This window comes from Arachis duranensis, chromosome 10 (genome assembly GCF_000817695.3).
Source record: "Arachis duranensis cultivar V14167 chromosome 10, aradu.V14167.gnm2.J7QH, whole genome shotgun sequence".
NCBI classification, from domain to species: domain Eukaryota; kingdom Viridiplantae; phylum Streptophyta; class Magnoliopsida; order Fabales; family Fabaceae; genus Arachis; species Arachis duranensis.
The window spans coordinates 1,930,552-1,942,340 of record NC_029781.3 but is presented as its reverse complement, the minus strand read 5'-3'; the positions used below and the strand labels follow the sequence as shown (position 1 = coordinate 1,942,340).

The following is an 11,789-nucleotide window of genomic DNA, read 5'->3' as shown; positions in this document are numbered from 1 at the left end:
CCGCCGACCGCTTCTGCGGCAGCGCCACGGCGGCTGGCGGCACAGCAGTAACGGGAGAAACAGCCGGCACAGAGGCCTTCCGATACGGCAACAACGGGAGAGCCACTGGAGGAGACGGGGACGGCGAAGAGGAATTCTTCTTTGCGTTGAAGTTAGGGCCAATCAACGCGTCCAATTTCTCGAAGAAGGGCCAGGAGGACGAAACGGTACCGTTGGAGGCCGTAACCCTAGCCTTCTCGACCTTGTATTTCTTCTTAATGGTGTCGATTCGGTTCTTACACTGGACATCGGTTCGGTGAGTCTTCTTGGTGTGGCCATGGAGGGCGTTGACGGTGTCGGCAACGTCCTGCCAATCCTTCTGACGAAGATTGCCGCGGTTGAGCTCAAGGTAGCGGCGGCCCCAGGCGTCCACGAGAGTGGCAGATGCCTCCTCGGTCCAGCAGTCCTCGCGACTTTCCCAATTATTTTTTTAATAAAAAATACTGACGAGCATATAAAATTTCCATCAAGAGAGTGTAACATCTGTAGCTAGATGTTAATTTTTGTAATTTATTTTTTAATATAATTATTTTTCGTTATTAATGAAACAGAACGAGATTATGTATTTGACTTTTTTGTAAAAAAGTAAATTGAGTAAAGTAGTATGGGATGATAAATGCGAGGTTGGAATTTAATATTTGGGAGATATTTTAATGTAATTATGGGAAGGTGGGTTGGTTTTGTTATTGAAAATGGAGAATGGAGATGACGAGGGGAGCGCGTAGTTGTAATTGCCGACTTGAGTTGCGGTGAGGTGACGGCTCAGCCACAGATTTGTGAAAAATTCCGTTTCGTACTTTTCTTTGGTTTTATTCATTTTGTATTTTTTGCTAAATATTGATTTTGATTCGATAATGTTGAGGAAAAAAGGCAAAATTTCAAAAAGTTAAGGAGGGGTGAGATTAGAGGGATTTGGATTTGGATTTTGGATTAAAATTAGGAGCGAGTGAGGTGTGTGGAGAAGAGAGAGGGGGATGGTGTGTGTCAATGTCATTTTATACCTTGCGTTGCGTTTACACTTTTTTGTTTCCGTTTTCGTTTTTATTGTTTTCATAAATAATGGCACTCTGGCCCCGTGACCATTCCCTATTTTGCGGTGACCAACCCACACAACGTTATGGAATTCGGAACTAAACCCACGCTTTCAAAAATCAACTAAACAGAGTCAATTCTCTAATAGAAATCAGTCTAAATGTTTGACATAATTTAATTTTTCTCGATTCTTTTTGGATGTTTGAACAACTTTATTACACAAATTATAAAATGGTCATTTTTAAAAAATTTAAAACTACTATTTATCTCTTTTTTTTAAATGACAATCTACTAACAATGATGTGTAGTGTTTTAGTATCTTAGCTATTTAATTTTTTGAACATATATAAAATTAATAATTAAAAATTATTAAATAATAATTTAGTCAAAAATATTAAATTATTATTCTCTACCTTATTGTCATACATGCATAAACAATATGGTGACACGAGTTCATCTATAAAACGCTATAATAAAATAGTAGAGAAGTGTTAAGGAGTAGGACTGCACGGATCAGATATAGCCTAAAATTCTATATAATCCGCATTAAACTCATCGGATCAGATCGGATACGATATTCGCTTTTTTTTATGTCAGATCTGATCTGATCCGATTCGATCCGCATACTTGCGGATCGGATATCGGTATATCTGCATAATTAAAAAAAATTCTTTTAAGATTTTGTTTGGCTGTTTTTACAAAAATAAAATATCCAGAAAATTCATTTTTTATTTGTTTAAGTCTATTTATTCCTAAAATATTATCAATAATAGTTCTCTTGAATAACAAAAACAAAATAATAACACAAGATTTAAGTTTAATTATTCTAAATTGAAGTACAACATAAAAAATTAAAAACAAAATATCATAAAATTCATATCATATTAGGGTTTACTTTCTTAAACTATGCTATTTATATGTGATGCGGATCGGATCCGCGAATATCACTGCCGAATCCGCAATCCAATTCTATCATAGTGCGGATCGGATCGAATCGGATCCGATCTGATGGCTCTGCGGATCGGATAATATCCGCAAAATTCGGATTGGATGCGGATAATTACCGCGAATATGTGGATATTATCCGATTCATGTGCAACCCTATTAAAGAGTTAGTAGTTTTTGTAATTTGTAGTCATCAATGATATTTTTAATAATATGAATGTAAAATTACTCACTTTTATTTTACTAATTAAATACCAAATTTTAATAAAAATACTAGTTCTCAGGCTTTTCAAAAATAATATAGCTTTCTTCGGCCGTGTTTCATTGTACATAAAAAGATCTTGAAGATGGACAACCAAATGAAAGGTGGAGAAAGAGACCTTTTAACTCCCATCTTAACAATTATGCAACAAAAAGTGTGAGGCGCCGCTTGCATTGCATATTTGATTATGATATTATTCCAATCTCTTGGTATTTCTCCATTTCCATTATTCCATTTGCATCATAATTAAAATAAAGGAGAGGTAAAATAAGGTTATTTACCATTTTTCCATGATCATATTATTCAAGGTAGATTACATGATCGCTCGGATATGTGTTTGGATGACATTGCGCATAATACTACTTAGTTTATCATATCTAGCGCTTTAGAAAGGAGGCAACTAATGTTTCTAAATAAGAATAGTGTAATATTTCATGAGATTAAATAATAAATAATAAATAATTAAATAAACATTAGAGATTTGTCTATACATGGACACGGAAACCGTTTGCAAGATTGAAGTATCAACCTATATCCAAAATGTTCATTCTTTCTTATCAAAATTTCATGATTCAGTGACCCAATTAAGAAATGAACTAAATTTTTGGCAAGATCTCAAGATGGATGATAGCCACCTATATACTATTGAGTTACAAAATGAATATCTTCTATACTATCTAGAATAACCATTCGAGTACTAAGGATAATAACATCTTCCCAAAAACTTAAATTAATTTTGGGGTTCACCAAGGATCGAACTTTTGACCTTTCCGATCTAGAGCTCTAATACCATATCATGATACTACTCGTCCCAAAAACTTCAACTAATGGAAAAAGATAACACTAATAGTTATATCTCTAATACTCCCTAAACCTCCATTGTACACATTGTACAAATATTTTATTAGTTGCACATGATGACAACTGCATCATAAGAGTGAGTTTCTATCTAATTAAAAACATAGATAAAATCAGATATTAGAAAGATAAAGAAGGAAGAAGCAAGCACTTTATGAAAAGTCTCTAACACAGTAACATCCATATTCATGAAAGTCCCACATTTGCTCCACTATGGGGCATTTCACACTCTCACTCCCAACTACCATAACCTATTGTTTATGTGAAGAGAGCTTTATCTTTAAGGCCAATATGAAAATGTGTCGCCACCAATGGTGCAACTCTGTTGTTGGAATCTTTTTTTTTTTTTTTCCTTATTATTCCATAAGCTGCATGCTTATCTGATATAGGAGAAGAGAGAAAATAGGGAAAGCTTGGAACTATTGTTCTCCTTGAAGATATGCATCGTTGTTTATGCTTAATTTGGAACCAGAGATCAGATTCCATTTTCAAAAATGCCTCGATATTGATTTTGTCCTGAATATGTCTGAACCTGAAACACATTCTGTCCCCAACAAGTGATGAAATTTGTCCATCACTTTTATTAGTTTCACATGAGAGTTTAGTGTTTAGACAGAATCACAACATCAACTATCAGAGCCAATTTCGCAGTGTGCTCTTGGTCAAAAGTCAAAACTATATATTACCAGACATAGTGACATATATAGCAGCTTCAAAATTACTTACTTCTTGTTATTAATTATTACAATCAATCAATTAATCTCTTGCAAGATATATATATGTAGAGATAGAGCTAGCTGTTTACATAAGCAGACAAAGAATATGGCGAGTACAAAACATATTGCATATATAAATGCCAGAGACAGAGAGATCAGAGGACCCATCATTCAGGTAACTGAGTTGGCTTCAATCAGTAGTAGTACTTTTGCTATGCTATCATTCAGAGATATTAATGCCCAGTGACAAATGTGGGGCATCTCTCTTTGAAATGAATTGAGTCACTACATTTCTGTGATATTGATTTCTTTGTTCTCAAGTCACTGCCTGCAGCATACTACTTACCAGTCTAGTGTATTCTAGTCTTCTTAGGAATTCTAACTATATATTAATCTTCTTCAAATTAAGGGAAATGTATGCATTAGATGAACTAATTAGAGGGAGGTAGTAAAGTACAGAGAAGATTCTGATTTCAATGATTCAGAGTAGCAGATTAATGAGTTCACCTGATCCACACAGAGATAACACTGACACATTTCAATTATTATTCACTCACTGATATTGTTGATACATGAAGTAGCCTGTCAAACTTTATAGTTGGACCCGTATAAATATATATGGTGGGGTCTTTTGTTACAAAGTTAAAGAAAAAAACAGCATATATGCTCAAAGGATCATAGTAAATATAATAAGACTCTGATGAAATCAGAATCAGAACATTGAGGATTATTATTTCAGGGTCTTTGTGATCAATTCCCTCAAATTAAAGCTGAATGAATAATCATAAACATCCTATGGGATATATGCCAAGGCCACTAGTAGGCCTTGGCTTAATTCATAATAAGCAGAAGAAAAATAAAATGCTTAAAAGACACATCGCACTACAAAGTCATTAGTGCAAAGAATGCAAATGCAGCGCATCATTGCAAATTAGAATGTGATTGTGGCTTGTGGGGTGTGTGAAAACTGAAAAGCACTCTTTTTGTGGGGACTTTGAATTCGTTTCTAACCTCAAAGTGATCACTTTGGTCTTTTCTTGATCTAACCCTGATTTGTTTGCTTCTTTCTTTTTTTTTTTTTTCTATTCTTTTACCCTTTTATTTGTAGGCAAGTGCCAAAGTACACCGTGGTTTTACACTGCCATAGGCATTCATGAATCTGTCCTCCTCCATTTGGGGGGGACCCAAAAGATTTTTTTATTTAAAACATAAACAAAGACTTCTAAATTAAAGCTATATCTACTATACAAAAGCAGGTATATATAATTATTCTTTTCACATAATAGAGCTTAGTTGGTATTAGTCTTACATCTATCTCTTGTAATAAATTGTTTTTGTATTTTAGAAGAACACCAAATATAGGCGCAACACAAGAGTAGTAAGTAAAAATAATGAATTTATATATGGAAAGTGATGGAAGCATGATGTCATGGTGTGGCTTTAGCCTTTAAGGAATGAATGACACCGACGAACAACTGTGAACCTTTTTCATCTGCAAATGGGAATAAATGTAAATAGATTACTCGAATGCTAGCAATACCATAACATCCATCATGTCTCAATCACCTTCTATTATGATCCAACCGAGAATTACAATAACAGAGCCACCACACAACAATAGAAGTGGGATCTTCTTTTTTTTTTCTTTTAATTTATCATACGACCCTCTTGTTGCCTTATCTAGCTAGCTACTTTTCCAATCCATGTGCACTTCCTAGTAACATGTTTCATCAACAAATTTAAAAATTAAAGCATAACGAAATGACAACCTCACAAAATCTTTCTTTATAAAAAATTACCAAAAAAGATTAACACCCTTATTGGATCAATTATGTTATAACCCCACTATCTCAACAGTAGTGAACACATCCTCCAAAGATGATAATGAACCCTAAAAATTAGGCAATCAATAAGAATTGACCTTCAACAATATGAAGATATCTATTCTATGGTGAAAACTCAGATGCAGTTACTTCACGTGAAGTTATATCTGAGAGCCGTTAAATAAAAATTTAGTCAAATTAGTCAAATCATCTAATAACTCTCAGGTATTAACTTCACGTGAAGTGGACTGTATTTTAATTTTCACCTGTTGTATTTCTACTCTATATACCTTCATCAAGCTTAACTCCACAATCAAAACCATGCTAATACTTTCATAGCATTCAACATTACTTATAGGATTCATCAACATATGTAATTAAATGACAAAATCTTTATTTATATATATACGTACCTTTATATTTAATCCTATGTACACATAAGCATATATATATAAGCACATGTATATTTTCTTAAAGAAAAGAAAAGAAGCGAAGAACTTAAATATTTTCTTTTCAGATTGTAGAGGAAGAAAGAAAAAGAAGAGATTGGAAGGTTGGAAATTAATATATGCCTTGAACGAACCCTATAATATATGGATATCATGGAAGACACACTTGAATAGAGGAGAGACAAGAAGAAAAAGAAAAAACGTGGCGAAGAAACCGTCGTTAGAGTTGAGTTGTTGATGGTGGTGACGATGACGATGAGGACTCCGAAATGCTCTCCAAGTGAGGTCTCCACACAGCGACGCGGCCTCTTCTTCTGTCCCGCTGCGTCGAAATCTTCTCCGACATTATTTCCGTCAAGTACCGGTCACAAGACACAACCACGCTGCTGCTATTATTATTATTGTTGCTGGTGGTGGTGGCGGTGGTTTCTTCCTTCCTAGCTTTCTTCTTGGTGGAGGAGGTGCGGCGGCGGTTATGGTTTTTCTCGGCGGGAGGAGGGGAGGGGAGTGGCATGAGGAAGTAAATCTTACCACGCTGGAGGAGGGCGTCGGGAGGGACGACGACGATGTTTGGAAGAGGTGCGGCGGCGGAAGGTGAAGATGGCTTCTTGAGCACGTGCTTAGGGTGTGCCTTCATGATTTCGCTGGCTTTGATGGTTGCTCCGCTGATCTCCTCCACCCTGCCATTGGAGTGAACTATTCTTATTACGTCCAAGGCTCCGCATGGTAGAATGCAAGATATGCAGCACCTTATGCTTTTCCTCATCATCATCTTCTTCAATTCAAACCAGAGCACCTTCTCTCTCTTTCTCTCTCTCTCTGTGTTTTAGTTTATGGACCAATATTTATTTATTTAATGAAAAGCTTGCTTATCCCACTTTAATATTTTGCTATTATTTTTTATAAAATCTTTTTTGTCCACTTTTGAATGCAATGCTAGCTAGCTATATATTTAGCTTTGGGATGAAATTCATGGCATGGTATGAATAATTGCACAACACTCTGTAGTTTGTTTGGCTTTTGATCTTTTTATTATTTAGGGACCCCTCATCATCACTCTCACTACTTTCTCTTCTTTAATTTCCTATATTAGTAGTAATTACTATTAGGTTAATTATTATTATTAGCAAGAGAAGTATATATATAATAAGTGCCAATGCAAATTCATGGTTAGTTATATATAGAAAATAACGTGACTCTTACTTAATGTAAAAGTAGTGCTTTATATATGAATATATTCTCTACAAATGATAAAAAAAAATGATAAGGAAGGTTGGAAATTAGGGAGAGACACATGGTATAGTGAAAGATGGGGACTAGTTAGGAAGCAAAAGCTTTGAAGCTTTAGAGAGGGTCATGAGTCATGACTGGACGTGGGTGTATCAATCAAAAGTTGACACTTGTCGGCCAATAATGAATATTTACAACACTTAGTTTAGGTGATGTAGGGTCATTGCATTGAGAGAGAGGAATATATGTATATGTATGTATGTGTTTGGGGTGAAAATTAATGATGATGAGATATAATCATATAATCTTCTTTATATATAATTGAGAAAGTATAAGGAGCCAATGGTCTAAGTGTACAATGTGTATAATAGAGATTTAAGAAGTATTAGAGATATGAGTATTAGTGTTATATTGTTCTGTCAGGTTACATTTTTGGGATGACTGGGTTTATGACATAGTATTAGAGTTTTAGATCCGAAAGGTCAAGGGTTAGATCTTTGGTGAACTCCAAAATTAACTTAAGTTTTTGGGATGAGTGATTTTATGACATGAGATGTTTATTATCCCTGGTATCCGATAGTTATTCTGAATAGTATGGGTGATATTCATTTTATTCATGAACCAAAGATTTAGTCCATTATACACATTATACGCTTAGGTCATTAACTCCCTAGCCTACCCTATATAATTTTGAAGAGATATATAGAAGGGTGGTTCGCGATCTTTCAATTCCCCCAACCAAGCTAAGCAAGATCATGTGGGTTGTGGTTTTCATTGACTCTTTCTCTCTCTCTCTTTCTAATGCTTCTTATTAGGTTAGTGCATTGCTTTGACTAAGGCCAAGGACTTTGTCTACTAGCTATCTAATAATAAGTCACAAAAATCAACTCTACCTCACATGCATGATCTTCCAAATTCTTTTTTCCTTTTTAATTTACGTGGAATTTATCCTCTTATTAGCTTATGTATTTCATACACTATCTATTATTCTACATGCAATAATTTTACCTCGCAAATACTTATATAGTTCGTCTCTGTCCATTACTCTCTAAAATTCTCCATATGACAAAAGTTTGTATACCGTTTGACAATTCATTGTCATCATTAAAGTTTCCTAAATTATTGAAGAATCATTATGTATGTAAATTTTTTGGAAATTCTAGTCAAATCATGCACTAATTAATCTCATGCATCCTACAGTTTTGTGTCGGTCATCAGTGGAGAAGGAATTTCAAAACCAGAAATATTTTGATAACAAAAAAAAATTAACCAAAAATAATTAAAATTTATTTTATTTAATATTTATTAATTATTATTATAATAATTAATAAATACTAATTAAAATAAATTTTGACTATTTTTTTATCACCCTAACATTATTCTTTAAAAGGAAAAGATTTACATGCACTACCATTAGACAACCTCAACGTTATATATTGATCCAGAACAACAATAAATTATAATTCAAATGATATAATCTATTTATATTTACCTAAAAAATTATGAATTTGAGTCTCTCTATCTTTATTACAAAAAAATCCTATTTTTACTTCCTAGTCATTATGTTGACCAATGGATAATTTACTGTAATAATTTAATAGCTAAACTAGTGATGATTTTCCACTGAAGTTATTGTAAGATAGTGTAAATATTTGGTAGTAAAAATGGTTAAAATTTATTATTTTTAATTTTATTTAATATATTTTATATAATAAATATTAAATAAAATAAAATTTAAATTATTTTTTTTCTCTAATATTACCAATAAGATAGGAAGTTAACACTATTGAATTTGGATGGTTTATTAGCTGCTTAAATTTTAGTTGTCGCTTCCATAAATGTGGTCCCCTCATTTAACTAGTACGGATGTATAGATGGTGTTATTATAGGGGGATTTGATGTTAATGTGACCCTATATCTTATAAAATTTTATGCATAACTTACTAGTTCCCTTGTCTACCGTTAATTCCAACAAATTAATTACAAAGTAGAGCATCTACAGACTACAATGGATATTGAATCACTTGAATTGCTAATGGTTTTTCTCTATCTGTTTACTTTTCGTTAAATTAAAAAGGGAAGAGAGGGGGATATCATATAACTAGGCATGGAAATACTACTCGAATTTACAGATATTCACTTTATCTCTTATGCTTGAGGCAGATAATTATCCATCCTACATTGAGGTAAGTTTTTTGCAGGATGGATTTTTGGGAGGAGCAAAACGGGTCAGATTTAAGTAATATCCGTTTCTACTCGCCCCGCTATATATAATTTTAATATATAATACGTATAATATATGTAAAATAATTAGTAAATGATTAATAATATTGTATTATATTATAATTTTTATTTTAATTTATGTTATGTATGTGATGATGGTTATATAAAATTTGAAATTTAATTTTATTTATTGGATTTTAATAATTATATGAACGGATAGAGGCGGAATGAATACCCATAGAAACGGGTTAGGATTCAACGTTTTACTATCCGCGAATAAAAGCGGGACAAGTTCTATGCGGGTCGTTGTACGGCAGGACGGTGTCGGGTAGAGTAAAAATCTGCCCCTACCATCCCCGTTATAAAAATTAATTCTAATTTTTTTTATTTTAATATTATATACATAAAATTATAAATGTTAAATTAAATAAAATAATTTTAATTTATTATCCTCCTAGTATTATTCTACAAAATTATATATCTACTTAAAAGATTTATCACTATTCATGAACGGAAAAACGAGCTGATTTGACCAACCAAAGTTGATTTTTATCTGATAAAATATTACATATGCATAACACTTATAAACTATGTGAGGTACTAATTAACAACGAGAATAAATAAATTAAGATAATAAATACAAGAGAAGAAAAGTGAAGATCAGATCAGAAATAAAGGAGGAGTGAGTAGTATGAAAATGCAAGGAACAGATGAGTGATATACAATAAACTCAGAGATATGATGATGAAGCCAATAAAAAAATTAAGAAAAATAAAATAAATAAAACAAAATATAGTGCGTGAAAGATAATATTGCAGTATGTATCACAACAATAAGTGATGATAGCTTCAATAATAGTATTATTATTAATTAATACTGATTAATTATTATATAACTACTTGAAAATAACATGACATGAAAAATTGAAAACTAGTTCTCTATCTCCTTGATGCTATTAGGGTGTAGCTAGGAGGACTACTAATTAATAATAATGATAGTGGATGAAAAATTGAAAAGAAGGAAAAATGTTGGAGCCTTAGCATGCAAGGTTGGCCATTGTACAATTATTGACTGGGAAATGATATATGTAGTAGTTTCATGTCAACAATAATTCTTCAAATATGACTCATAGTCATTCAATTTTCCAAAAGGACAATTTACTTTGTAGTTGATTTTAGTGTTTTTTTGGAGAACAAAGAAAATGAAGCCTTGACTACTTAGCTAGCTTGATGAGCATTATATTATTAATGAGTTTTGTTGGAATGGCTCCAAATTCCAGCCATATGAATCCAATCAAACTATCAAAGTCCTTCATAAATCAAGGGATTGTGCTTAGTTGGGGAACCCCACAAGCACTACATGACAAAACAACTTTTCAATTTTATGTTGAGCTGCTCTTATTGTTTTCATATATAGGTTAAAGAACATAAAAAATCAGTCAAGCTTCTATTCTATACATAGAGAAAGAACAAAATTCCAAAGAGAAAATAGCAAGCAAAAAAAGGACAGGATACAACAACCTATATACAGGAATAGCTACTACATCATCATCATTATTAAAATTCTTTGCTTGGTTCAGGTGAAGTCTTCAATTTAATTAATTATCTTCAATAATATGCATGTATATAGAAGCCTGTAAGTAAAGCTGCGTTTATTTCTAAGAACAAGATAGAACAAGACACTAAAAATAGAATGGGAGAAGATATTGATTTTATATTCTTGTATTTTGTTTGGTGATAAATTAGAATAAATTATAAAAAATTAATTTATTCTCATTTTTTTATTCAAAAAATTTGAGATGAAAAATATAATAATAAAAAATATAATTATAAAAAATTAACAAAAATAATAAAAATAATTGTGTCTCTGTTCTAGTATCTGTTTCTATAAACAGACGCAAAGTAAGAAATGTCAACAATAATATATAGAAGATAAGAATAAGAAAGATGCCATACCCTATTATTTATTACTAATTAAATGATAATTATATTAGGTTATGACGTTATTCTCTTCCCTCCCAAGTAGATAAACATAAAGGAAATTAAAATATAACAAAAATAACAAATATTATTCTACTAGATAAAATAAAATAATAAATAAAAAATTATTCATATACCAAACACTCATAAAATTCGAATGAAAATATATAGTTGTTATTAATTAATTGTATATTTAAATTATTTTTTAATTGTCAAATAAAAAAATAGAAATA

General features: G+C 32.1%; 2 protein-coding genes across 2 annotated transcripts in view; both read right to left on the bottom strand.

Annotated features, from left to right (window-relative positions):
- LOC107468231 (trihelix transcription factor ENAP1) overlaps positions 1–2,410 on the bottom strand; it is a 5,491-nt gene extending 3,081 nt beyond the window's left edge. The window contains exons 1-2 of the mRNA XM_052255245.1: positions 2,397–2,410; positions 1–452 (exon numbers count right to left, since the gene is read on the bottom strand). The exon at positions 1–452 is cut by the window's left edge and continues 390 nt beyond it. Coding sequence (XP_052111205.1) covers positions 1–452; positions 2,397–2,410 — 466 coding nt within the window. The remainder of the gene's footprint in view (positions 453–2,396) is intronic.
- Positions 2,411–6,208: 3,798 nt separating this feature from the next.
- On the bottom strand, positions 6,209–7,206 carry LOC107468374 (uncharacterized). The gene has a single exon (XM_016087659.3). The coding sequence runs from the start codon at positions 6,894–6,896 to the stop codon at positions 6,345–6,347; it is 552 nt and encodes a 183-aa protein (XP_015943145.1). The 5' UTR covers positions 6,897–7,206; the 3' UTR covers positions 6,209–6,344.
- Positions 7,207–11,789: the final 4,583 nt, after the last annotated feature.

What these genes read in the sequence shown, in the direction of transcription:
- LOC107468374 (XM_016087659.3), bottom strand. Translation starts at nt 6,896, where the DNA reads ATGATGATGAGGAAAAGCATAAGGTGCTGCATATCTTGCATTCTACCA.